Below are 26,226 nucleotides of genomic sequence, written 5' to 3'. Positions count from 1 at the left end.
TGATAGGTGGTATAACACAGGCTAAGTGGATCAACGTATGAGCTCGTTCCATGCAAGCGCCATTCGGAGACGACTCCCCGCAGCTCTAGTATCCGATCGCGACTGCTTTGCCCTGATAGCGTTCCCACTGCGGGAGGATCACGGACGTGATCAGGTGCGCGACGTCCTTGCGCGATACGGTGTACATCCCCTTCAGCTTCCCGTCCGCGTTCGTCCGGTACGGCTCCGCCTTACCGCCCGGCTCGTCCCCAACGCACTTGCCATCCGTGAAGAACGCCGGGCGCACGATCACCACCTTCTTCAGCTCGCCAACTCCGGGAAGTCCTTCCGTGCTCTCCCATCCGGGCGCCAGCACCTCGTCGACGACGACATCCTTCGGGTCCCAAGGCGTGCCCATGCAGTGCGAGAGAACGCGCTCGACCCCGAGCTTGTCACGGTGCGGTGCAGGCAGGAGGATGCTGTAGAAGGGCTTCATCGGGAGCGGGAGCGCAGCGTGCTCTTCGCGGTTCATCCCGTAAGAGGTGATGACGACGAAGCGCGGCTGGGACTCTGGCGCGCGGAGGGACGGGGGGAGGGTGCGGACGACGTTGGTGATGGAGCGGGTGACGAGGTCGGGTGGGGTCATGACTACGCCACTGAGGGTGAAGCTCGGCTTTCCGCCTGCGAAGGGAAGTGTGAGTGGGCGGGAACAAGGGAAAAGTAACCAGCGCGACGTACCGACGGTGAAGAGAACGACGTCAACATTGCCGTTGCCAGCGGCGAGGGCGGACGCCCAGGCGGCCTCAAGAGTGTCGGGCTGGAGGGTGTCGCCCTTGATGAGGCGCGCCTTGCCGCTCTGGATGTAGGGCTGCATTTCCGGGTCGGCGTCGAAGCAGTCGGTGTAGCGGAGGAGGTACGTGACTGTCGCTCCTTGGTCTGCAAGGGATTGTCCGTCAGCTCCGGCAGATAGTCCTGAGAGACGCTGGTCAGGGCACATACTAAGGAGACGCAGACTCGCATGGTAGCCCGTGTTCTTAGAGGACCCAAAGGCCAGCACGTTGATAGGCATGGTGGGCAGGCGGTGGTAAGTTGGGAGGAGTATGTTGTCGAAGCCGGAAACTGATGGAACGGCCAGGCTGGCATCGAGTCTGACTATATACCATACGTGGCCGTCGCCCCTGGCCTGCGCAGGAGGCGCAGTTGACTCCTACTCATGTCAGGGCCGACAGTGCCACGTGGACGTTGTGCATGAAACCAGATTGTTGTGCTTGTAAGCGAGGGACCACGTACGTTCAAGCCGGTTTGGGCTTGTGTGAGACCTCCGCATTGCGCCGACGGGAGCGGATGATTAAGAGCGCTTATTTGACATCCCGGCGCAGGCCCTGCGTAACGGCACAGGCACGACCTAGCAGCGCTGGATATCTGTGCGGGATGTGCGCAGATCGAGCAGCTGGCCAGGAGTTGCCCTGCTTTGCGGCGGCCGAGGCTTGCCACAGGAGCACCGCAACTCCTGCCTTCCTCCCTTGTCACTCATTCCGTGAGCCTAAAGACCACAACACATTCGTGCAAAAACAGTGTCTGCTCAGTAAACGCTCAGACACCCCTTGCAAGACTCCCGACGCCACCGGTATGACTGGAAGTATCCGATGTCGTGCGCGAACTGCGACCGCCCGCCGGCTGCGGCGAAGACGCATCCGAAACACGGCACTGCACGTGTCCGATATCTAATCTCTCCTACTCAGATGATGCTTACCAACCCCCGACTCGCCGGCTTCTCGGATGCTTTCTATAGTTCGGCGCAGCCTTTTCGAGCCCTCATTTTCTTGGCTCCTCCTGACAGACTGCGACAATCCTGCCGATCTGCACAGTCGGAAATCCTACAAAGTTTTTGGTCAGCACTGTTCCGCCCAGCGGCTTCTCGTCGCGGAACATGGCTTAGACATGTCCTCCCTGGACTGTTGGTCGACTCGCGCCGGATCGACTCAGACCCAGAGAGCATCCACTTTTGGTACAGACTCCCAGGAAGAAGCTGATTGGTTTTGATAGAGCAAGCTACCCACCGCCGGGGGGCGAACGCCATTCGCCGTCTTTGTACGTTGACTCCGTTCGATGACGACCTCGTGGACGAGAATGACGAAGACAACCCATGGCCCTGAAGGAGTAGAGATGGGGAAGCGTTTCCTCGATTCTCTACAGCAGAATCGTCATGCAATGAGGTAAATACGTGACTCGTGTAACTCGTTATAGACAGCACATCTAACATCTTACCTTTTAGTATGGAAGAAGTGAGGAACTACGGTTCGATTGTCCTTGAAAACGCTAATATGCCATCTGATCAGCTACTTGAAATGGAAGGAGGTCTTGCCAAGGCCCTCGCTTTCGTTCGCCAGACCATCAATATCCGTCGCGCCATCGGCAATGCGATTCCCCCCGAAGTCCTTGCGATCATCTTCAAATATGCTGTCCAATGGAGGGACAGTGGTCTACAGTGCAGAAGTTTCGAGCCCCCAAACCACTTGTCCTGCATGCTCGACCGTCTACGCCTCGGTGCCGTTTGCAGCCGATGGCGCATGGTCGCATTGAGCATGGCCGAGTTTTGGACCACCATTGATGAATCTCACCAAGCCCTCCAAGACGAGTTCTTACGACGATCGCAGGACACAGCTCCCCTTACTGTTCTCCTTCCTGATATTCGCCAGAATGGCTCACTCCTCGCTGCGCACGCGCACCGGATTCGTGATCTCTTCATGAAACTTGGATCAGACAGGCAGCCTCAACTCGCTTTCAGTCTCCCAACCCTCGAGTGTCTGACCATGACAGGCAAGGATCGTTTCCCGACGCACCGCATCGCCGCCGATTCGCAGGACTATATTTCGATCTTCCCCTCCGACCCCCCTCGACTGCGCGTGCTCGTCATGCGCGAGGCTCTCTGGTTCCCTGCCATCGCGTACGGCGCGCTCACCCATGTCCACATTGACAACTCGCGCCTCCGCTCGCTCACGTCACTCCTCAACATCCTCGCCGTCTGCGCGCCCGCACTCCAATATCTCACACTCGTCAACATCTCGATATCTGACGGGGGAGCCCTGGTGCCGCCCTCGCTCGTCGAGCTTTCGCGCCTCCAGCGGCTCGTCCTCGGCCAGGCCGTCGAGGGTCCGCACTTCCATTTCGGGCTCGTCCCGCTCCTGCGATACCTCACCCTTCCACCCTCCGCCGTGATCCACATCACCGGCGGCTCCAGCATGCTCACCGCGCTCGAATCCGTCTCCAAGCTCTCCGCCTCCCCCGCGCTCGCCGGAATCGCAGAGTGCACCGCGCTCACGCTCGAAACCTGTGCGCAGCAACCCCCAGCCATGCAGGCCGGAGAATGCGCCAGCTGCGCCGGGCCCGCTCGAGAGTTCGTGCGCACGACCGCAGTGCTGTCCGGAGCCGCCGCGGACCCGCGCGCCCGGCTCTCGCTGCGGCTCTGGGGGGGCGTCAGGGAGCCGCTCGTGCGCGCCGCGCTCGCCGCGCTCGTGCCGTGGGCGACGCTCACCTCCGTGACGTACCGGTGCACGTCGAACGACACCCTCCTCCTCGATCTGGTGCGCCAGATGGAGGCGGACCGCGTGCGCGCGCTGCGCGTCGTCCAAGGGAGCGACATGATGCCCCTCATCGTGGACTTGTTCGCGGTCGAGGTGGGGAAGCTCGTGGGCGGCAACGGGCGCCCAGGGTGGGCCGGGATGGAGCTAGACGAGCTGGAGGTGTGGGCGGAAGATGCAAGCTTTTTGGGGCGGATGGGGCTCGCGGCGCGCTCGGCAAAGGGCGTGGAGAGGATCGTCTTCCACTGGCCCGCGTGGCAGGAGGGTCCAGAGGAACGGGTCGTGAAAAAATTGCCCCAGCTGGAATTATGTTCGTTCGAAGGGACGACGGCGGAGTCGGCGGCACCCATGGAAGAGTTAGATTCCGTCGAAGAAGGGTTCTTTTGGCGATAGGCCTACGGAGCAGTCTGGGCCGACGAGGACTTGTTCGCGGAGGATGTCGGCCGGGGGCTGGCGGGGTACGCCGAGCTGTAGGTGATTGTGTTATCCTGGTCCTTCTGCTGAGACGACGCTTGGGCGACGTGTCACGCTGGCGGAGATGTGGTGCCGCAGGCGAAGATGCTTGGCCTCGACGTCGTCCAGGACTGATGCTGTATGGTGGAGGTAATTCGAGAACCATAGCTGTACGAAGCCGCGGTTAAGATGCAGATGTATCAAAAGGGTTGAAGATTTTTGTAGTGGCTCATAAGTAAACTAGCGTAGTACGTTGTGCGTCCGATCGTGGGCCGCTCTAGAAACCGACCGTTTCGGGAGCAGCGACTAGTCCGATAATCTCGGAGTTTCCACCGCTCCCAAGGTGAAGGAAAAGAAACCAAATGCATACCGAGATCACGTAGAAATACATAGATGAAGGATTGCTGTGCCGTACTACAGCTTCGCTCCCCCTGCCCCTAGGCCGGCTGGCGTCGGCGTCGGTAGCTTCGGTGTCATCTTGTTGTGTGTCCCGGAGATGCACAACCGGCCGTGCGTGACATCCCATATCTGCGGGCAGCAACGCGCCGTAGCCGCATCAGCAGGCGCACAACAGGCAAATCGGAGAAGCTCTACAGACGCACCTCGACCCGCGACGCGACCGTACGCGCGCCGAACGACGTCGTCGTGCTTACCACGCTGAGCTTCGCGCCGCTGTATAAGCCGGACACAGCCGTGTGAGCATGTGCGCCGATCATGGAAGCGGAGGTGAGAGCTGCGGACGTACAGTGGCGCAGGCGCGTGGTACGTGGTCACGATCGATTGCGAGACAAAGTCGGCCGGCTTGCCCTGGACCATGCCGAGGAACGCGAGCCCGACCGACGAGCATCTGCGGGTGTGTTTGTCCGCGCGCGCGAAGGGAGGGAGATGGACGTCAGCGTTAATGTCGGGAGCGTGCGGACTGGTGTTGGCGACACGGGGAGCAGGGAAAAGAGGTCCGGGAGAAAGGGTACTGACACATCGACGATGAACGCCGTGCAGCCGCCGTGCATGGTCTGTTGCCGGTTAAGCATATCTGTGTACACGCGGAGTGAGCATGGGTCACGGCCGAGTGCGGCCCATAGACAGCAGGAAACGCACCGTGGTCAACAGTGATGGTATAGACGACGCGGGACTGCAGCTTGCGGTCCTCGGGACGTCGGTAGACTGAGGCCTCGGTGAGAGCGAGGCGCTGGCCTGTCGAGTGGGCGAAGTTGACGTCCTTGAGGTGGAAGTTGGAGAACTGGACGATCTGCCTCTGGACGGCGAGCGGGACATCGCCCTTGAAGATGACGGAAGAGGACTCGGTGATCTGCTCCATTGCTGAGAGTAGGTGCTTGCAGGAGAGAGGGCGAAAGGCGGGGCACGGGGAGGGGTAGTGGTGGGACAGGAAAATGGGGGCCAGGGGGCTTTTGAGCGAACCGAGTGGGAGCCCGGCCCAGCCTGGCCTACAGGTGCGAGCGGCCCAGTGTAGGCGATCAGTGCAGTCCTCCCTTTCTGAAAGCCGCCCATCGCGTCGGGCCCGGGGATGGGATGCGCGGGTATGCAAGGAAGGCGAGATGCGCGGACGGCGCGGCGCGAGTGTGGCCACGCGGGCGCCGATGGAGAAGACGACGAAGCTGGGAAGCCGATGACCCAGGTACGTACATACCGATGACGCTGAACGTTGAGCCTTTCCCGACTTTCACGGGCTGCGCCGGCGACGTCCGCGGGCCTGACCTCTGTCCGACAGCGGACTGTGTCACTGTGCCGCGTACCGTGGGATGCGTGTCGGAGCACGACGTCCACCCGCCGGATATCTCCTGAGATGGAGTGGTGGAGGGTAGAGGCCGGCATGGCTTCTGACCGAAGGGGAGAATGAGAGACTAGAACCGCGCGGCACAAATGTCAGGATGCAGCACAGAAACTGGGATTTCTACCACTTGGTTCTACGCACACGGGAAGAGTACGTCAGGAGGCCGGAGGGTCAGCAAATGGGGAAGTGGATCACGTACCTCTGTACTTCTGGACGCCGTGAGCGCATGAGTCGCGTAAGGCGGAGCGAGAGGACTACCATGTCCGTCACCGGCGAGTGGGTGGTCGGGAATCAAGGCGGAGCTGGAGAGCAAGGCCGACGATTCACAAAGCAGGAAACGAACGGAGGTGGCCGTCGTCGCCAGGCCTCGCCGGCCGTTGCCGTTTCGACAGCCGACGGTCCGGACGGCCCGTGGGGTCGTCGCACTCGAACGGCGAAGACATGTCTTCTCCACAAGTACTAGACAAAGTCGTATGCTTGGGGCAGTCAATCGGTGGCTTATAGAGCAACGACGACGCTCGCGAGCTTTCTCGAGGCTCACTCACATTCGGCATGATTGTACTCACCATCCAGTGCCGGCTACCGACCCGGCGGCCAGCAATCCCTCTTGCCCAAATCACGTTTGTCCGATGGCCCGATCCGCCATCCGTTGCCTCCGGCCTGCACATTCCACACCCACGCACCACCACCGTCTTCGTGCATCCCATGACCACGACTTCCCAGCTTCGAGCTTCGACGACATCGTCATCAGGGGCGACCTCCCACCGCATGCCAGGGACCTCTTCCGCCGATGGGTCCGCGACGACCAGACAAAGCCCACTTTCGCGTTCACCATCGCCTCCTCCCTCCTCTGAGGCCGAATTCTTCTCGCGCGAGCGCGACAACAAGCTGCAGGCACGGGTAACGTACCGTCTCGCTCTCGCTGACGGTGCGTCACTCGCGAGTCCGCGCGCCGCGTTTGGCAATGTCCGGGACATGAGACGCCTTAGCGCGCGCGGCTATCTACGAGATTAGATAGCGCACCAGCCGAGACTCGCGAGGGAGATTGGAGGTACGAAAGCCCAAACAGCTTCTGGAGATTGCTCCTCCAGAAGCGGGCCCTTTTATATTCGCTAGCTACGATGTACATGAGTCAATGTGAGTCGCGCGTGCATTCGCGTGCTGCAGCGTTAGCTCGCCTGCTTGCACTCACATGTCGTGTAGAGTCAACGGAAATACAAAGAGCAATCGCACGAAAGGCGCGAGGCGTCTGCGTACGATACTGGAAGAAGTAACTACGTAGTCAGGGCGCTGGTACGCTCCAGGCACAAGAGGCAACGTGCAGGAGCGCGCGGTCACTCTCCACGGCCCGGTTGTACATGAGGCGCTCAAGTGAGCTCTTGTACGGCGCGCGGTAGCCTCGTGGCTGGGCGTCGGAGCCGCGCGCTGCTTACTAACACCGTGACTTGCGTGATTACTGGAAAAGGCAAATTTCCGTAACATCACCCCCCTCTCTAACATCGTGTCCTCACGATTCAGGCCAGAGTCCAGACGCGAAGCGGAACAGTCATCGTTCCTTTCCATCTGTCCCATTTGCGCGACCACTTATCCCATTCGTGATCCAAAGGGTCCGTGATCTGAACTAGACGCGCGCGTGGTCCTAGTAGACGGAAAGGTCGGGGGGCGGTAGGATTATGCTTGTGGTAGTCGTCGATTAGATCCTTGTACTTATCGAACAACTTTCCACGGGGGACCCAGGTGTTCTCGGAGATGGGCTTGTCTTTCCACTTGACGAGGTATTGCACAGTACCGGACTCGAACTTGGAGTTTACCACGGTCTCGGGCTCTTCGGGCTTGTCGACACCTTCAGGCGCCATGGTCTCTAAGCGCTCTTGGTTGTTGAACTCGGGGGCGAATGCAGGGGTAAGCAGATCTTCGTTGAACACGGGGTGGATACCACTGAGAGCCTTGGGTAGCTTCAGCTTGTATGCACTTGCACCGACTTTTGCGAGGATTTTGAAGGGACCGTAGCGCTTGTGCTCCAACTTTTTGTTTGGACGCACAGTGGTGATGTTTAGCGCTTCCAACCACACGAGATCTCCTTCTTGGTAATCTCGTGCGGGATTGCGGTGTCGGTCGAATTTCTCCTTCATGATTTTCTGTGCTGCCTTCAGGCTTTCTGTAGCGGCTTCAGAAATATCATCCATGCGTGTTTTGAACTGTTCGGCTGATTCGCTCTTTGCCGGCTTGTGTGTCTCTACCCCAGTGTACGGATGGAAGCCGTGTGTCATGTAGAAGGGGGAGAACTTAGTGGCAGAATGTTGTCGATTGCGATATGCAAAGAGCGCGAGCGGTAGCCAGTCGACCCAGTCGTCTTGTCGGTGATTGATGAAGATGCGGAGGTAGTTCTTGATTTCCCGGTTCATACGTTCAGTTTGCCCATCTGTTTGTGGATGGTACGCCGTACTTGGGTTTCCCTGTATTCCTAACTTTTGGTACAAGCTCTTCGTGAAGTTGGATACGAACTGTGGTCCTCGGTCCGATGTGATCTTGCGTGGGAGTCCATGTTGTGACCAGACGTGCTTGAGTAAGATGTTTGCGTATCCTTCTGAGTCTAGTGCTTCGAGGCATGGAACTGCAATTACGTCCTTGGACTTCATGTCTACACACACGAATATGGAGTCAAAGCCGAGGCATCTTGGTAGGTGCGTGATCAGATCTACAGAGATGTATTCCCAGTTTCGACTAGGAATCTCGTGCGGATGCAGTGGGGCTGACTTGGCTTGCGTGCGTATTTTCGTTCGTTGACATGTGGTGCACCCTATGATGTACTTTGCGACGTCCTTGCGTAGCGTTGGCCACCAGTATGAACGTTGCACAAGATCTTGAGTCTTGCTCCGGCCCGGATGGCCAGCGCTAACAGAGTCGTGATGCGCGCCGATGATGCGTCCGCGGAGCGCTTTGTCATCAGGAATGACAAGCTTCCCCCTCCTATAGATCAGGCCGTCCTCGGTCTGAACGTAGTCTTCGTTTATGCCCACACGGTTACGTATATCTTCATCCATTTTAGACATTAAGTCTGTCACGGATGTGATGATATTCGTAGTTCCATCTATTGTAGTCTTGCGGAATAGATGTGGTTTCAACAGTACTTCGTTCTCGACTTCTTCCTTGTCGGCAGTGTGATCGGGTCGTCGTGATAATGCGTCTGGCTTCCCCATGGTCTTCCCTGGGTGGTGGCTGAGTTCGAGATCGTATTCTTCTATTGCAAGTAGCCACCGGACTTGTCGGGGACTTAAGCGCTGAGGGTTTCGGAAGTATTCTAGGTTCTTGTGGTCTGTCCAAACTTCTACGGGATGTGCGGCTCCAAGTAGGAAGTGCCTCCATTCGTCAAGTGCGTGTATTACTGCCAGCATCTCACGATCGTAGATCTGGTAGTTCTTTTCTGCACTTGTCAGAGATCTCGATAGGAAGGCTATGGTTCGCCACTGCCCGTCTTGCTTCTGCGATAACTCGGCTCCTAGCGCGTAGTTTGAGGCGTCGCACTCGATCTTGAATGGATCTGAATCGTTGGGGACAGCGAGGACAGGTGCGCTCGTAATCAGTTTCTTGATAGCTTCAAACGCGCTCTGTTCTTCGTGTGTCCATTGCCACTCTACGTCGCCTGTCAGGCGATTTAAGGGTCCGGCTGCTTTCGAGAAGTCTTTGATGAATCGTCTGTAGAAGTTCGCGAATCCTAGAAACCCTTGTACGTGTTTCTTGCAGGTTGGAGTTGGCCACTCGGTGACACCGGCTACCTTGGCGGGGTCCATCTTGATAATTCCTGGCGCTATGATGTGTCCTAGATATTCAGTTTCTTGTACTTCAAACTCGCACTTCTCGGGTTTGCAGGTGAGTTTGTTGTCTCGCAAGATCTTGAGTACTTCGCGTACAACGCGTCTGTGTTCGTGAAGATCTTGCGAGAGTATAAGAATGTCGTCTAGGTACACAATGACCTTGCCTTGCAAGATGAGGTTGCGGAAGATGTCGTTCATCATCATTTGGAAGGTTGAGGGAGAGTTTGATAGTCCGAAGAACATAACCGTGGGTTCAAACAGTCCTCGGTTTGTGATGAACGCAGCCTTCTCCTCGTCTCCATCTTTCATGCGGATATTATTGTATCCCCATCGCACGTCGAGCTTGGTGTAGTACTTGGCTCCTTTGAGGCGATCAAAGATATCTGACATGAGAGGTAGTGGGTACTTGTTCTTTTTGGTCATGGAGTTCAACTTGCGATAGTCTTGTACCGGTCTTAGCTTACCATCCTTCTTTTTTACGAAGAAGAAAGGTGCTCCCCATGGTGACTTAGAGGATCGAATTCGTCCAGTGCGCAGGTTCTCATCCAAGAACTCATCCAGTGCTTGTTGGTGTTGTCGGGGCATTGGATACACCTTTCCACAGTATGGTTTCGCGTCAGGCAGGAGTTCTATAGCGTGATCGTATGGGCGTCGCTCGGGTAGTGTGTTGAATGTACTGTCTTCAAACACGTCCTTGAAGTCGTGATAATGTGCGGGAACCACTTCTTCAAACGTTGCGGGGGCGCGTTTCTTGCTCTGTTCAATGGCGATATCCATAGCTACTGAAGCTCTTCTTGCATGCAAGTAGGCAGGGACGTCCATCATGAACACGCGTTCACCTTCATCCAGAACGTGTTCGCAAGTGTGGGGACAGCGGCTGAACTCCACAGACTTCTTTTGCCAGTCGATCTGTGGGTTGTGGTGCTGGATCCATTCGTGTCCGAGGAATAGATCGGCCTTGCCTAGGTCGGTGACCAGTAAGTGCATCATTTCTCGGTGATTTCCGATTGTGATGAACACTTCTACGTAGTGGGTTATACTTCCACCTATGTTTGGTGTGCCGTCCGCATTGTGTACAGGTATGGGTCGGTCATAGGCACGCATGGTTAAACCAGCTCGTCGTACCAGATCGCGGTGTATGCATGATCCTGTACACCCGGTGTCTAGTAGGGCCTGCACACTTGTTCGTTTGGTGGTTTCTGGATTCTCAAGCTCTAGCGGGATGTCCATTTGTCGCTTAGAACCTAGCGCTCTGACCACGCTGAAAAGCTTGGGTCCGATGCGGTTGATGCCGAAAGTGTTGGGTGTGTTTTGTTCCGCTGCACTCGGAGTTTTCGTTCTTTTTTTGGTAGTATTGGAGAGAGAATTAAGTACAGATTCCCGTCTGCCGCGCTTCACTGGTGAAGACGCTCTCTCGGTAGGTACATAAGGAACAGAGGAATCTACAGTGTTCGCTAGGTCCGGAACTTCGTATACAGGTAGGCAAGCGAAACGATTCTTAGTAGCTATAGTACATTGAGGGAGAACGGAATTGATTACGAGGGGGGAACGGGGTCGTGCAGCAACTCCGTCCCAAACGAAAAACCCTGCGACAGGAAGTCTTCGGGCTCCTCGGAGACCCAGGCGCGTATAGCATCGACAAACTCCGAGCGCTCGACGGATTCCCACGCGCGCAGCGTCTGCGTCGGGCGGTTCGGAATATGCCAGGGTGATCCGCACGTGCCGGCTTGATCCTTGCGCGCGGCGCACTCGGGCTTGCGGCACTTTTGCGCGTTCAGCCTGTCGATGTCCATAGGTTGTCCCTTTCCTCCGTAGGTAACCCCGGTTGGCTCGCGTCGATCCGTCCTAGGTTCGTACAGCGGGCGTGATGGTGCGGGCCTTGGTGGTGTTTCGTTGTGGTTCGCGCGTGAGTTTGTGTTGACCGTCGCGCGCGCAGTACTGGTGGTCGCGTGCGAGTCGCGCTGCATAAGTCCGAACTCGCGGTCTGCTTCGTCCAGGTCTGTGATGCGGGTCTTCCATTCCTGGTACGTCGCGGGGCGAATGTGTGATCTGTAGATGTCCTTGAGGAGGTCTTTGCGTGTCTTCTGTAATACCATCTCAACGATTGTTCCGTCAGTGAGGGATAGTCCAGCCGCTAGCACAAGGCGCTCGAATTCTATGAAGAAGTCCACTGCGTTGGTCGTCCCCTGTCGGTACAGCGTGAGGTCGTGGAACGCTCGTCGCTTAGCATTCTTGTCTAGAAACACTGCGTCCATCGCATCCCAGAAAGCTTCATGGTCGGTGAAGTCCCAGCGACCGTTGACGTCGTGAGTGGTTCTGAACGCGTTCTTCCATTGTTCTATGGCATTCGTTCCGCGCACGAATGAGAGCACGTATCCGACAATGTCTTCTATGGGACCTCCTCGGGTTAGGAGCTTCATCTCGTTCCTCCAGTTGACGTATTTGGTTCTATCGCCTGCAAACAGTTCCGGTTCCTTCTTCCGGTAGTATGCCGGAGACGTGTTGGTCGCGTTTACTGTCACTGGGGGAACATTAACTTGGACAGGTACAGCGGTAGTGGCGTGATCGGAGAGGTGTCGGAGGATGTCGACAACGACTTGGAACTGTGCGGGGTCAATTTGTGACGCCATCGTTGTCGTTGTTGGTGGTACAGTTGGTGGCGGAGTTCCGTCTGGGCCTTGATCAGGTTCGGATGTGGTGTCGCTAATGTCGGGCGTTTCGGAAGGAGGTGTTGTGGTGGGATCAACAACGGTCTCGTCGGGGTCTTCGAAGTTTTCTTCGACTTCTTCCTCTTGTGGTGGGATGATCTCTGCCCAGCGCGCTGAGATGAAACGGCGGATATCGCTGGTGGTATCGTCGTAGCGCGGGGACAGGGATTATGTTCGCAACGTTGGAGTTGCCTGGTACCCTCTGGTCTGTACGCGTCGTAGTCGTCTTCGACGTTGTGCGCGTGAAAGCGCCCTTCGCACCGGAGTGGTCGCGACACGTTGAGGAACTGTTGCGGAGCCTAGGAGTCGAGTGATTCGGGCAAGTCGGCGAAGAGACGGCTGAGCGCTTTTCGCGTGGGAATTGTTTAGGCGAGGTTCTGTCTACACGACTGTCTGAACCTAGTAGAGGGCGTGGAACACTAGCTGACGCTCGAGGCGTGGGAGGATGTGGAGGCTGTGGCGAGTGCGTAGGTACTCTAGGTACTCTCCAATGGGTAGGACGTATAGGATGAGGCCGAATTGGAGGTTGGGGGTGAGAGAATTAAAACGTAAGGCGTTCTCGCCGGGATCGAGGTTGTCAAAGGTGGCTACGCGAGTACGTCTCCTCTCGTTGTCTTCAGTGGATAAGGTGAATACAATGCGGCCGTTAGGGAGCCAATCGAAGCGGTAGAACACGTGGGTCCAGGGCCTCCTTCGATGTATTGGTAAGCAGGGCGGTGCCGGGAGCGGCGTCTACCGTAGTGCAGTCTGCTGCGAACCAATAGCTATCGTGCTCGCTCACGCGGTAGGCTGTAGTGGTGTCAAGGTCGATAGCAGAAAGCTTATCACGAAGAATTCCAGCGGGAGTTCCGTACGCGATGGGTTCGTCCGTCTGGACACAGGTGCGGGTGATGAGGGATTCGTAGTGCGCGGAGAGAAGATCGGAAGACCTTCGCGGAGGTTGTAGTAGGCTTCGAAACGTTGCAGGCCGTAGCGCACGTCTGAGTAGTCACCGGTGAGATCCCAGGACTCCGCGTAGTTGGTGTTGACGCGGCGGAGGTAACCACGGACCGTGCGATCGTGTTGGTCGAGCGCTTCGTAGCACGGGCGCGGGAAAGCGGTGCGGTCGAGGTGAAGGAAGTGGTGGAGGTAGTTGGCTACCGGTTCGTAGGGTGGCGGATAGTCGTCGAGGAAGTTGGGACGGATGCGGTCTCGCGGTGGAGTCGCAGTCGACTCGTCGGCGAAGATGTCGGTGAGTGGGAGGATAGAGGGAGTGCTTCGCGCGGACACTGGAGGCAGGTCGCGTTAGCGGTGAGGGTGTAGGGGGTGTGGTAGAACCGTACTCGTGTATTCGCGCGCTTGATTCCGCGGCGAGTGGGGTTTTGAGTAGGTGTGGGGTTTGGTAGAAGCTGTTTATGAGACGCCTTAGCGCGCGCGGCTATCTACGAGATTAGATAGCGCACCAGCCGAGACTCGCGAGGGAGATTGGAGGTACGAAAGCCCAAACAGCTTCTGGAGATTGCTCCTCCAGAAGCGGGCCCTTTTATATTCGCTAGCTACGATGTACATGAGTCAATGTGAGTCGCGCGTGCATTCGCGTGCTGCAGCGTTAGCTCGCCTGCTTGCACTCACATGTCGTGTAGAGTCAACGGAAATACAAAGAGCAATCGCACGAAAGGCGCGAGGCGTCTGCGTACGATACTGGAAGAAGTAACTACGTAGTCAGGGCGCTGGTACGCTCCAGGCACAAGAGGCAACGTGCAGGAGCGCGCGGTCACTCTCCACGGCCCGGTTGTACATGAGGCGCTCAAGTGAGCTCTTGTACGGCGCGCGGTAGCCTCGTGGCTGGGCGTCGGAGCCGCGCGCTGCTTACTAACACCGTGACTTGCGTGATTACTGGAAAAGGCAAATTTCCGTAACACATGTGCTCCCGCGAATCCGCACTCTTCTACCAGCTGGGTAGGGCAAGGCAGGCTGATGAGCACTTGAGTACGTCTTTGGCCTTGTGTCACAGGATACTCTCGGTCGCTTGATGGACATTTAAATACTTCACGAGTGGAAGAAGAGCTTCGAGAATAGAGTATCACAAACTTGATTGAAAGTAGTATTGCTCACGAGACTCTAGTGAAAACATTTGCTGAATGCACGATTGCTTTACTCGTGAGACTGGTAAGTAGATACCTGTGTTACGTGCTATTTATTCGCTTGACTCTCAGAAGATCGTCGTGCACATGCGCAAGAGCTTTCCCGCCGCATTTACCGAATGAGGCATATCCCGACGCCTATCACACGGCGGACATTGCCGAAACTATTACATGTGGCTGGCCGCTCTTCCAACAGGCCGGGACTTGTGCACTTGGAGCGTTTCGATGGCCGCGGGAAGTTTGCGGGATGCACAACCGCAGATTGCTGGGATTTCTGCCGCTCCTGCTCCATCTGAGCAGGTGAGACCATGTGTCTAGGCCGTTGCTAGACTCTCCCTTGTTGACATCGCCCAGAGTATGCAGTAAATACTAAATTGAGGGGAGATTCCAAAAAGGAGCCACATAATATTAAAGAAAGACTGCAGTGAGCGCACGCAACCAACATCTTCCTCGAAATCCCCATCAAAAAATCAAAACCCCAAGTACCGCTCCGATGGCGAAGAATGCGACGGCACCAATAAGCACAGAAGGAGGAATGGACATGTCAAATCCTTGGAATCTGTGAGTTCGATTACTGTGTCAGCTGTGCATTTCCACGATAAAACGCTATAAACGTGCCGTCTGCCTGGACGCTGTCGAGGACGCCTCCGCTCCGATCCCGGCTGGATCATGGATGCGCCGTAAAACGTCGTCGGCCAACTCGAAGAGTGGCCTTCCGCGCCATGACCGAGTCTGTCTGGCAGATCCGGAGTTCGTTCGCGCGAAATGTCCTGACCAGCGCCTGCGCGCTCGCCGCCGTTGACGTTGAGCACGGGTATCTGCGCGAATGCTGTGGGGTGGTTCGCGGTCAGCCTCTGCACCCACCGGTGACAGTCCTTTGGACGCACCCGCGGAGAGCGCATCAGATCCAGGGCCCGTGCCAACACTCGCGTGGTCTATTTTTGGACGGGGTTGGTGAGCCAAAATAGACGATCAGCCCTCCATCCGCCAGTGAGCGTACCTGCGCGCGGGTTACCTGCAAGTGGGATGGACACTGTGTAATCCCTCAGCGCTGTGCTCTAGGAAAGGGTGTCAATGCGGCTCACCTCGACTCAGCGTTGGCAAAGCATGAGCTGTCGTGAGCGAGAACAAGACAACAGCAAGAAGAGCGGAGCGGAAGAGCATCGCGAAGGGTGAAATCAAAGACAGGTGGTAGTCATGGGGCAAGATGCAGTAGCGGAGAGAAGAGGGGGTCAGTTCAGGCGTGTGCCAGGCGGTTTAAGGGGACGCATATGACGGCGAGGCCCGCAAACGAGCGCCCCCGCCGCAGCGACGCGGGCATGGAGCCCGCGCCGGCTGTACTGCCACATAGGCGATCTTGTCTACGGCCACGCTAACTAACGAGCAGGCTCACCACGGTCAGAGGTCGTTTCGATTGGTTTCTCTCTAAAGGGGGGCCAGGGGGCTGTAGCCTGTAGCCCTCCTCGGACCGCGATATTGCGAGTTGGAGGTTGGGCGCGCACTTCTTTGGTAGCTGCGCAACTCAGTACGCCCTTGACTGCGCTTGTGTCAGAGAAACTGTAAGTCGAAGAACTCGCAGCACTTGCGGCGACGCAGTTGATTAGCTTGGGGAATGGCATCGATGATAGGTAGCAATGGCCAACCAACTCCACACTAACTTAGAATGCAGACGAAGTCATCACTAGTATTGTGGGTTGTGCCATGAATTCCCCGTTGCGTAAAACGAATCTATTGCACATTTATTAGTAGTTTCCAACTTGAATCTTTGAAGCCCGAAGGGGGTGCCTTCGGGCTAGATAAGCCGAGCATAATATCTGTAAGCATTGCTTTTGAAGCTCCATATGTTCCGGTCAACGTGCGACGCCGAAGAACAGCCTGCACCCTGGGGCTGCGAAGAGGAAGTCATCGCTGACTAAGGATAGGCCAGAAGGTACAGTGAGCGAATGCCGAGAACGAGGCAAGTGCAAATTGGCTGTCAACCGGCCGGGGCAGAGCAGTGCGAAGTGCACGAACGAAAAGACGAGCATTACGCAGGCGCCCACTCCCATTGGTAAGGACGGTCACGTGGCCGATTAGGGAGACTAACGCGATCTCCTCTTCTTCTTGTCCTATAAAGTTGGACGGTCACCGCCTGCATTCCGTACCATCCCCTCCATACACACACCACCTACACCTTCCTATCCCCCTCCCACATCCGACTATCGCCATGGTTCAAGCCGTAAAGGACCTTCAAGAGTTCAAGGACATCGTAAGTGGCTTCTACAGCTGATCTCGGCTACGCACTCGAGGCTGATCAGGTCACACACAGATCAACGGCGACACCGTTGCTATTTTCGACTTCTGGGCGACCTGGTGCGGCCCGTGCAAGATCATCTCGCCCATCTTCGAGAAGCTCGCAGGCCAGTATGGGGGCGCCAAGTTCTACAAGGTCGACATCGACGAGGCGGCGGATATCGCGGAGGAGGTCGGCGTCCGTGCGGTACGTGGTTTCTCTTCCCTGTGCTGCGTATTCGGTGTCCCTCATGACGCGCGTCGCCGATGATCAGATGCCCACCTTCATCGCCTTCAAGAGCGGCCAGAAGATCAAGGAGGTTGTCGGCGCAAACCCCGCTGGCCTCCAGGTGCGTGCAATCTAGGCGTGAGAGTGGAGAGCGTACTGATGGGCATTCTCGTGCAGGCTATGGTCGAGAGTCACGCTACGGCATGAAGCGGTGCATAGAGCTGGGATTTCGGAGAAGTATCATTATGGATCTTGTACTTTGCCACCAATACCGAATGTCGCCGGAAATCAGCCAGCGTTGTAACATATGATCACAGTTGGAGGGGAGCCAGAGTCGTGGTCTACCTCATTCGCATGAATCATCGGTCGTGGGACGTGAGTGCGCAAGTTCAGTTGCAAGTTGTGATACTTTTCGCACACAATCTGGGCTAGGATCTGTACGTGCGAGGAAGAGAAACATGTCAGTGACCATCGGCACGGACGGCCCGAGACGGTACGCCAAGCGATGGCGTGTCTTTGCTTTGATGATTATATACTGGGTCTTTGCTTCCTCCTACCGACCTCTTTCCATGCACATACAACCATCCAAGTTCTCGATACCTACTCTGCGAGAGTTTTCTGCACTTCACTCCCGCTGAATGTGAATCTGTGAGTACCCCATTCAAATCCTGGAGATCGACCCTCGGCGTATTGCCGGAGATTGATATAAACGTTCACTGTAGTACGAGGATAGAATTTCACGACTGCTCGACGCGGCATGGACATTCAAGCTACAAGCCCGCCGGTGCTCAGACAACTCACAAGAGTCGACACCCCAAAATGAATGTGGTCTCGGGAGCGGGGGTCCCATGTCCTGTCATTTCAACTGCGAACAATCCGTTTCGGTACGTGCGCAGTTTTACGGAGCGTTGGTGTTTGCGGTGATGGTGAGATACTCACGAGCATACCCGAAGTGGCTACAGGTTGCAGTCTGGTCTTGCCCCCAATTTACGACTATGGAGACGGCGGGGTTTGGGCAAGCAGATCTTACCGGTGTCTGGTCATTCACTGTTGTTCCAAGTTTCGTCGGCCGAAGTGCAGTCAGGTGACAAACGGCAAGAATGAGGCAAGTAGATGTACTAGGAGCACGAGTTCTCTGACGAGGTCATCTGATGCGTGAGTAATCCCCTCCCCAGGCCTCAATGCGTCCTTAGAAGCACGGCGACCTCACGAATCCGCGAACCTGCTGTCACACACCCGTTCTAGCGCCGCCATGAAGCTATGAGTCCTCGCGTACACCATCAAAGGAACTGCAGCGCCATACACTTGACATCTGCGCAGAAGGCTGAGGCCGCCGGCGCGGGCTCCAAGCGATCACGAGCCCAACTCTGCCGTTAGCCTTCGACTTCTCCGCCCTCTCTAAGCGAAACGGCTATATAACGGTCGACTCCGTGCGACGCCGGCCACGCACTCGCAGCTTCAATGCGGTTTCCTCGACACACGTGGCTGGCTCTGGCGGGTTTGCTACCCGCCATTGTCAATGCCGACGTTCTCAGCCTTTCGACTCTCGATTGGGGACTCCGCAACAAGAATGGCTCCATTGTCGTCCCAGCGAAGGTGCCCTCGCAAGCACACCTGGACTTGGTCGAGGCCGGAATCATCACCGAGCCTCTGCTCGGAATCAACGGTCTGATGGGCAACATCCTTTGGAGGCTGCTCATCTGAGCCCGAGCCCGCTCGCAGACTTCACCCAACGCTGGGTTGCCTTTGACGACTGGACGTACACAGCGGATCTGAGACCACTCGTGAGAAACCTGTCCCACGGCACGAAAGCGCTTCTCGTCTTCTACGGTCTGGACACCATCGCGAACATAGTGAGTGCATTGTCCACAATTTTCCTCTACCAGGCCTGTGTTCTGATGTCTCCATCAGACGGTGGCTGGCCACGAGGTCGCATGGGTCAACAACGAGTTCCAGCAGTATGTCTATGACGTCACGGACCTTGTAACGGCCCCTGTGGGCGGCGACACCAACCTGACCGTCGCGTTCGAGTCCGCCTGGACATACGGTCTTAATGTCACCTCTCGCCCTGATGTCGAGTGGGTCGACTTCGGATTCGATGTGCGTGTGTTCTGTCTCTCTCAGAAGTGTCCTTCTCATTGCCTGTCATAGTTCGAATTCCCCAATGTTCGCCATGTCGTCCGTAAGACTCAATCCGATTTCGGATGGGATTGGGTGCGTGGCCTCTGACTATGTCTCCTGTTGTCTAACAAATCCCAGGGCCCGGCGTTCTTACCTGTCGGCATTTTCAAACCCGCCTACATCGTCACTCTCAACTCCAAATCCAGCGATCACATCACACCCGCCTCCCATCCCCTCCTCGCGTCCGCCAGCGGGCCCATTTTCTTCGAGGATACAGCGCTCGAGATCTCGAGAAAAGGCCAGAGCACCATCACCCAGGCGGACCAGACCGCCGATTGGCTCGTCAACGTCACCCTCGCCGTCCGTTCTGTCGTCCGCTCGCATGCTCCGACCGTTACGATCGACATCCCCGAGCTCAAAATTACATCTGGAGCTCTGTCGGTGTCCTCCATCCCCGCCGACACCAGCGCGCCGACGTTCGTCCACGCGAGCTTCATCGTCCCAGCCGACGCCCCTGCGCTCTGGTTCCCGCACACCCTCGGCACCCCCAAGCTCTACAACTTTACTGTTACGTTGTCCCTCGCGCACAGCGCGTCTGCGAGCTTCACGGTTCGCAGTGGGTTCCGGACGATCGAGCTGATCCAGGATGCGTACTCGCAGGAGGAGCTCGACGGGCGCGGAATCACGCCTGGGGACCAATGGCACTTCAACGTGAACGGCAAGGCGTTCTACACGGTCGGAACGAACATCATCCCGTTCGACCCGTTCTATGCGCGGATGACATCTGCGCAGGTGCGCTGGGTGCTCGAGAGCGCTGTGCTCTCGGGGCAGAACATGGTGCGTTCTATTGGTGCCCCGCCTTAGGATGCGTGCTCATCCGCCCGTCCATAGCTCCGCGTATGGGGCGGCGGAATATACCAGCCTTCGGACGAACTCACGGGCGGGTACGACTTCTACTCGGCGTGCGATGAACTTGGGATCCTCGCGTGGTCGGAGCTCATCTTCTCTGACACGCTGTACCCGATCAATGACTTCCTGCTCGCGAGCATCGATACGGAGGTACGACAGAACGTGAGACGGGTGAAGAAGCACCCGAGCAACACGCAGTGGGCGGGCGGAAACGAGATCGAGGGTATCGTGCTGCTGGTGAACTCGTCTTTGGATAATGGCACACATTATCTCAACGAAGTATGGACATCTCCGTGGGTTCCCGGCGTGAGGGCTTACGCCTTTGTTGCAGTATCAAACTCTGTTTGGAGACTTCTTGCATGACGTTGTGCTGAACGAAGAGGATTCCGTGAGTGATCAGCGTTTATGGCGATATATGAAGATACTGAGAATTTGGTGAAGGTGGCATACACAGACTGTTCTACTACCAGCGGGGTGCTGAGTCTCGATCCTTATGAGATCCGGTACAGCAACAAGACACCCGGTTTCATCTACGGAAACTCGGGTAGGTTACCACTAGACTGGATGCTCCATTGTATGCACTGATCGCGTCCTCCAGAACGCTACAACTACGATGCTTCGCAAGCCTTCAACTACAGCACGTACCCCGTCTCCCGCTTCGTCAACGAGTTCGGGTAAGCTCCCTGCTGTCATGATTGTCCTGTTCATCAACGCTCACATATGAGCATCTTAGCTTTCACTCCCTTCCCTCGTTCTACAGCTGGGAGGACGTCCTGGAGAGCCCCGAAGACTTCAGCTTCAACTCCACCGTCGTCGCCTCGCGCGACCACCACCCTCCTGCGGGCGGCTTCGCGTTCCCAAACCCCAAAGCGAACCAGGGCCAAGCCCAGATGACACAGGGCGTGGAGCTCTGGCTACCCACCCCAGGCACCACCGACTCGAACCAGACCTTCGCCCAGTGGTGCTGGAGCACCCAGATCTTCCAATCCCTCAACATGGTCTCCGAGATCGCGTGGTACCGCCGCGGCGCCGGCCTCGGCGAGAACAACCTCGGCGCGCTCGTCTGGCAGCTGAACGACATCTGGCAGGGCGTGAGCTGGTCGTCGATCGAGTACTCCGGGCGCTGGAAGGTACTGCAGTACGGGATGGCGGGCATCTTCGCGCCTGTCGCCCCTCATCCGTTCTGGTACGCTGGGAACGAGACGCTGGAGGTCATGGTCGTGTCCGATCGGTGGGACGCGGTGTCGGGTGAGGCGCAGATGACGTGGTACGACTGGGCGGGTGGGGAGCTGAACTCATCCACGGTGCCGTTCGAGATCGCGCCGGTGAACGGGACGACGGTGTTTGAGGCGACGGGGCTGAAGAACTTGCTGCCGTCGGGCAAGAACGCGTCGGAGGTGTTCATGCTGGTGAACGTCTCTGCAGAGGTCGATGGCAAGACGGTGACGCAGGAGCAGGTGGTGAGTGCTGCACCTGGTTCTAGATGTCGAGCTGAGTGCTCATGTGCACGCAGTTCACCCCAGCTTCGCTCGCGCTTGCTCCCCTGATCGACCCCGAGATCGAGGTCATCACGAGCGACAGTCTCACTTTCACCCTCTCTGCGAAAGGAGGCGTTGCGGCCTTCACGTGGCTGGACCATCCGGCGGGCACGGTTGGATACTTCCGGGAGATGAGGACGGGGAACCTGCTCAATGGGTTCTACCTAATCCCGGGCATCGACCGCACAGGTGATTTCGCCGCGTGCCCTTCGCCGAACGTTTGACTGATGGTGTATTTCGCAGTGCAATTCGTCCTTAACCCGACGCTATCCAAGATCTCCGACCCTGACCCCGCGACGTTTGTCGTGCGCTCGCTGTGGAACAACACCCATTTGTAGACCTGGATCCCGTCTCGCACCTGATCTACTTTGTACCCAGTCGAAGCCTTTCATTTCGACGGCAGTAATGGTGATACTTCTGCTTTGTGCACGGCAAAAGCTGCGTGCGTCCACCACGACATTTGACACACCATTTTGGTTGCTGGCACACTGGGCCGCTGCCGGATGGCTCCGTCGTAGACTCGAGCTCAAAGTGCCGTCGGGGCAACGATATGGGGTTTCGATCATAGTACAAAGCATATTCAACTTCTCGGCCACGTCTCCTGACCGCTCCAAAGCCCCTCCTTATTTCTAGAACGAAGCGGCGGGTGCTCCCGATGATCGAGAGCCCCCTCCGACGGGCCGATGGCACTTGACTGTTAGCTCAACCATTAGCGGACGGTTCGACACGAATCTCCCGCAAACGCACCTTGTACGTTGCCAGCTTGACTCAAGGGAAGTCGCAGTCCGAGGTCTGGCTGCCGTGGCTCTCGCAGCAGGACCTGAAGTTGCTGAGGTGCTCCGAGATGGAGCTGGCGTTGCAGTCGTTCCCGTTGAGGAACGCCCCGTTGAGGGACGCACAGCACGTCTTGGTGTTGCCGACGTTCTGGGACCCGTTGCTGTCGATGCACTTGCAGGCCTGCGTGGGGATGGCGGCGGCGACGGCGAGGACGATGAGGGCGAGGAGCTTCATGATGAAGAGGGTTGAGTGAATGAACTGCGGGATGGTTGTGGGATCGGGGTCGACGGGGTCCTTTTATGTTCTTTGCCGGTGGGTGAAAGCAATATTTCTCTGTACTGACAGACATGAACCATACCTTGTGCGCCGCTCTCGGGACACGCCGGAGCGTGATTGGCACCCTGGGACCTAAGTTTACACACCCAAACGCCCCATGGGATCATGAATGCTCGCCTCGTTCACGCCGCTGCCGTTGTGCTAGTACTGGTGGCCGCAGTGACTGTCGTGGTCAGCGCCGTGAGAGTTGCGCGCGTCCGCTGGGGCGCCCTCCCTGTAATACGTTGACTTCTCCATGCTGCGCACCGGGAACTTTGAGCATCCTTCCGGTCAGATTCGTAGCTAAATCCGCAGTGCAGATTGCTGCTCTGCGAGCCCGGCCCACAGTTTCTCGTCTGATGACCAGTCGTTCTTGGCCGGCGTGCTGCGGGCAGGCTTGATGTAGATGCGGATGACATGGGTCAGGCAGGGACTCAGGCGACAAGGCTGGCGGAGGCGGCGCGGTCGTCGAAGTCGCATGAAGTTGAGCTCGATGCTGAGAAAGAGATTTATTACATAGCTGAGATCTACTACGTCAGCTGGATCTGGGGCAGGCTTGAGCCGTGTCTCAGCAAGCGGGGGCAAGCGTGCAGACTTCGAGAGATCTGGCGAGAAGCCACGACGGGATCGCCTTCAAGTGCGCGCACGCCGACCACGCACTCCGACGTGGACGTGCGCAAGCCTGAGGTCATCCGAGTTCTTATGTAACCAGCCTCCAACAGACGGTCTCAGACCCGACCTACCCCCAGAGATCCAAGAGCCGCATCTCCCGAACTGCTCTCTTGAAAGCCCGAGCCTCCACAGTAACGTCCTCGACTCCTCTCTACTGATTGTGCCCAAGCACGCTCCCCGGCTTCGATGTCAACGCTACGCCCGTTCTTGAAGCCGACTGGCGACGGACGAGACGATTGAGAATATATGGAATCACTGAGGCTGCATGCGTAGCACCCTAATACAACGATCTCGACCAAGCATGTGCTCCTTAAAGAGAATGGGAAAATGCTCACCCACGACGTTTCGCGAACGGAGGTGTGTAACTGTTGGCCCCTTTTCTATTCGACTTGCGCGGTCTGGGGCCTTCAAGTTAGCACATCACGATCATCGAGAGCATTTGATGAGAATGCTCCGTTTTCAGGTTGTGCGTGCGAAATGCTTCGCAAGACCGCAAGAACAAGCCGCGGCTGAAACAACCCCTTCTTGTAATACTCTTGCTTCTGTGCACACTGCAGCGTGCCCCCAAGGCCCCGTCGCCACCTACTACACTACTGACGTCATCTGTCTAGATATGGTCTGATACCTATCTCTTGCTATCGCCGCCATGTTATACATACGCATGCCGTCCGCCGACCGGAAAGGCGGCACTTACTCATACTTCTCTCTTCCATTGGCCGGCCCACCATGCAATGACACTCCAAGAAAAGCACACGCGGCGGGTGAGGCCGCAACAAGCGCTATGACGTAAACGAGATTATGGATGGGATAATGAATGCTTGTTGTATCTAACCGCAAATATGTAACACGCCCGGGCCGCGCGCGTTGACACCTTTATTTTTCGTCCTGGGCGGTGTCTGCGCTCAAGCGACCTCTCCCCCGCACCTCCGCCATGCATCTCATGTACACTTTGGATGATAATGGAAACAGGATTTACACGCTGAAGGTGTGCATGCTTCCACCGTTTACGCTCACTCGGGCCACTGAAGTATCTTGCAGAAAATCACAGACTCTGGAAAGATTACCAAGTCTGCCCACCCAGGTCTGCCTCTTCTCATCATGTCTATCGTCCGTCGCCTCACATTATACCAGCGCGGTTCTCTCCCGATGACAAGTTTTCACGCCATCGAGTGACAATCAAGAAGCGCTATGGCATCCTTCCGACGCAGCTCCCCAGCAAGCCTCTCTGAACGAGCAAACTGAACAGCGCCATCCGCACCCCGGCTTGCGCACTCGCAGCCATTGGAGTCACCGGCGACACGCTCCCGCCATGAGGGCTTGGTGGGAACGGAGATGGGAGCAACGATAGGCACCCGCACCCGTGTACGTCTTCCCCACAGCCGCTCGCCTGCCCATCACATTCTGTGTCTGTGCCCGATGTATGGGGGTGTGTATGAATGATGATGTATTTGGAACACGCATATGTGCTGGCACCTCGGCCGACGACGGAAATTTCCCAAGTCCGGCGGCCCGTGCTGACCGCAGAGGAAAGGGTTATTCTTGTCGTGCTTGGGCGCGGAGGCGGCCAGCAGCACGCCGGGACAGGTGGACTTCACATCTACGGAGATGAGATGCCTGTGAGCATTGCGAGCTCATGGAGTGCAGACATGTCCAGCTCGGACGATGGGAACCGGAGTTCGAAGGTAGCTAGATTATGGAGGCATTTCGGGTTGAATAAGGGGAGAAACAGTTATCGAACTGCTCCCACGGCTGGCGCGCTGGCTTGACGACGTCAAATCCGTTTCGCCTGCACGCCCTGTCGTGTGTGGGCTCCGGGCTAGTACGCGCCACTCTCTCCAGACCGCCACCGCTATGGATCACCGAGGGCAGCGACCCCCGCGCGCCGCGCGCCCGCCTGGGGGCCAGCCGGCGCAGCCTGCTCCGTCCCCTCCATCCTACCCCGCTTACCCAACGGCCTACCCCGATCAGCCAGCCACGACCTACCGCTCTGGCCACAGCCAGCCCCAATACCCCCAGTACCAACAGCACCAGCAGCAGCACCAGCAGCAGCAGCAGCAGTACTACTCCCAGCAACAATACCCTCAGCAGCCGGGGCGGGGTATCTCCTTCCAGAATATTGAGACCGGCGAAAGGCGGGAGCCGTTGGACCAGACTCGACATCGCCAGTACTCCGCCTACCAGAGCGCGACATCTCCGCCGCCGATGGACGTCGAGGGCGGCTTCTCCGACGGCCGTGTGGGCAGGAAGAAGAGCCTCGTTCGTCCCGACAGGGAGAAGGTCGACCCCAACCATCGCCAATGGCACTACCGTCAGCGGGCGGCCGAGATGGGCGACGCCCTCCCTTCCAGTGCGTTTTCTTCTCCCTCTACGCGTCGAATGTCCCACCGATGTCTCCTCTCGTCACATAGCGACGGGAAATGCGCCCACCCGGGGCCAGCTCCGACGAGGAAAGTCGCTCCTGGGTCGCGAGGAAGATGTGCATGAGTCGGGTCTTGCGCTCTTCAAGCGTGGGACGCTCCGCCGCAAACGTCGTCTGCCGCCGTTCCTCCCGAGGGACCCAAGTCTCGAGATGGCTGTTTGGGCAACATTGGGCCAGGGCCGAAGGATGCGTGGTACATCTATTGTTATATCGCGACGTGTTGGGTGCCGTCGTTCTTCCTCAGCGCATGTGGTGAGTGTCTCCGTGTGTCTCCGGGCGCTGCGCCCGCTCATTTCGGTGCTGCGCAGGCATCCGCACCCCCGAGCAGCAGCGGGCATGGCGCGAGAAGATCGGACTCCTCCTCATTATCATCAGTCTTATGGCCATCGTCGGCTTCATCACGTTCGGCTTCACCGAGGTCGTTTGCGGGACGCAGCCCAATCGCTTCCAGTCTGGCCAAATCGACACCGCCTCGGTCATCATCCACGGTTACGACTACGACTTTAGCAAATTCAACCACCCCG

The 26,226-nt window shown here is 57.3% G+C and overlaps 8 protein-coding genes across 8 annotated transcripts; 5 read left to right on the top strand and 3 right to left on the bottom strand.

The window, feature by feature from the left end:
- Positions 1–85: 85 nt before the first annotated feature.
- BXZ73DRAFT_57737 (uncharacterized protein) lies at positions 86–1,048 on the bottom strand (the record flags this gene model as incomplete). Its single annotated transcript, XM_048021607.1, has 3 exons — positions 86–660; positions 718–915; positions 979–1,048. The coding sequence occupies 3 exons, from the start codon at positions 1,046–1,048 to the stop codon at positions 86–88; spliced, it is 843 nt and encodes a 280-aa protein (XP_047871090.1).
- A 1,207-nt stretch (positions 1,049–2,255) lies between these two features.
- On the top strand, positions 2,256–3,953 carry BXZ73DRAFT_83198 (uncharacterized protein; the record flags this gene model as incomplete). Its single annotated transcript, XM_048023878.1, has 1 exon — positions 2,256–3,953. The coding sequence occupies one exon, from the start codon at positions 2,256–2,258 to the stop codon at positions 3,951–3,953; it is 1,698 nt and encodes a 565-aa protein (XP_047871089.1).
- A 474-nt stretch (positions 3,954–4,427) lies between these two features.
- On the bottom strand, positions 4,428–5,331 carry BXZ73DRAFT_57746 (uncharacterized protein; the record flags this gene model as incomplete). Its single annotated transcript, XM_048021608.1, has 5 exons — positions 4,428–4,541; positions 4,616–4,685; positions 4,759–4,860; positions 4,989–5,046; positions 5,112–5,331. The coding sequence occupies 5 exons, from the start codon at positions 5,329–5,331 to the stop codon at positions 4,428–4,430; spliced, it is 564 nt and encodes a 187-aa protein (XP_047871088.1).
- An 11,326-nt stretch (positions 5,332–16,657) lies between these two features.
- Positions 16,658–17,158, top strand: BXZ73DRAFT_108513 (thioredoxin; the record flags this gene model as incomplete). The annotated part of the gene is made up of 4 exons (XM_048017167.1): positions 16,658–16,699; positions 16,760–16,930; positions 16,998–17,072; positions 17,129–17,158. The coding sequence occupies 4 exons, from the start codon at positions 16,658–16,660 to the stop codon at positions 17,156–17,158; spliced, it is 318 nt and encodes a 105-aa protein (XP_047871087.1).
- Positions 17,159–18,412: 1,254 nt separating this feature from the next.
- BXZ73DRAFT_108512 (glycoside hydrolase) lies at positions 18,413–21,857 on the top strand (the record flags this gene model as incomplete). The annotated part of the gene is made up of 12 exons (XM_048017166.1): positions 18,413–18,617; positions 18,674–18,804; positions 18,863–19,051; positions 19,103–19,165; positions 19,211–19,909; positions 19,964–20,260; positions 20,313–20,369; positions 20,423–20,525; positions 20,580–20,655; positions 20,715–21,441; positions 21,495–21,708; positions 21,763–21,857. The coding sequence occupies 12 exons, from the start codon at positions 18,413–18,415 to the stop codon at positions 21,855–21,857; spliced, it is 2,856 nt and encodes a 951-aa protein (XP_047871086.1).
- A 430-nt stretch (positions 21,858–22,287) lies between these two features.
- Positions 22,288–22,530, bottom strand: BXZ73DRAFT_57767 (uncharacterized protein; the record flags this gene model as incomplete). The annotated part of the gene is made up of 1 exon (XM_048021612.1): positions 22,288–22,530. One exon carries the CDS (start codon positions 22,528–22,530, stop codon positions 22,288–22,290), a length of 243 nt encoding a protein of 80 aa, XP_047871085.1.
- Positions 22,531–24,214: 1,684 nt separating this feature from the next.
- BXZ73DRAFT_57762 (Nop10p-domain-containing protein) lies at positions 24,215–24,512 on the top strand (the record flags this gene model as incomplete). The annotated part of the gene is made up of 3 exons (XM_048021611.1): positions 24,215–24,268; positions 24,322–24,364; positions 24,415–24,512. The coding sequence occupies 3 exons, from the start codon at positions 24,215–24,217 to the stop codon at positions 24,510–24,512; spliced, it is 195 nt and encodes a 64-aa protein (XP_047871084.1).
- Positions 24,513–25,857: 1,345 nt separating this feature from the next.
- Positions 25,858–26,150, top strand: BXZ73DRAFT_30792 (uncharacterized protein; the record flags this gene model as incomplete). Its single annotated transcript, XM_048017796.1, has 2 exons — positions 25,858–25,954; positions 26,011–26,150. Coding segments are annotated over 2 exons (237 nt in total), but the record flags the coding sequence as incomplete, so codon positions are not given.
- Positions 26,151–26,226: the final 76 nt, after the last annotated feature.

This window comes from Epithele typhae (assembly GCF_022376455.1).
Source record: "Epithele typhae strain CBS 203.58 chromosome Unknown BXZ73scaffold_167, whole genome shotgun sequence".
Taxonomy (NCBI): domain Eukaryota; kingdom Fungi; phylum Basidiomycota; class Agaricomycetes; order Polyporales; family Epitheliaceae; genus Epithele; species Epithele typhae.
This window is presented reverse-complemented; position numbering and strand designations above follow the sequence as displayed.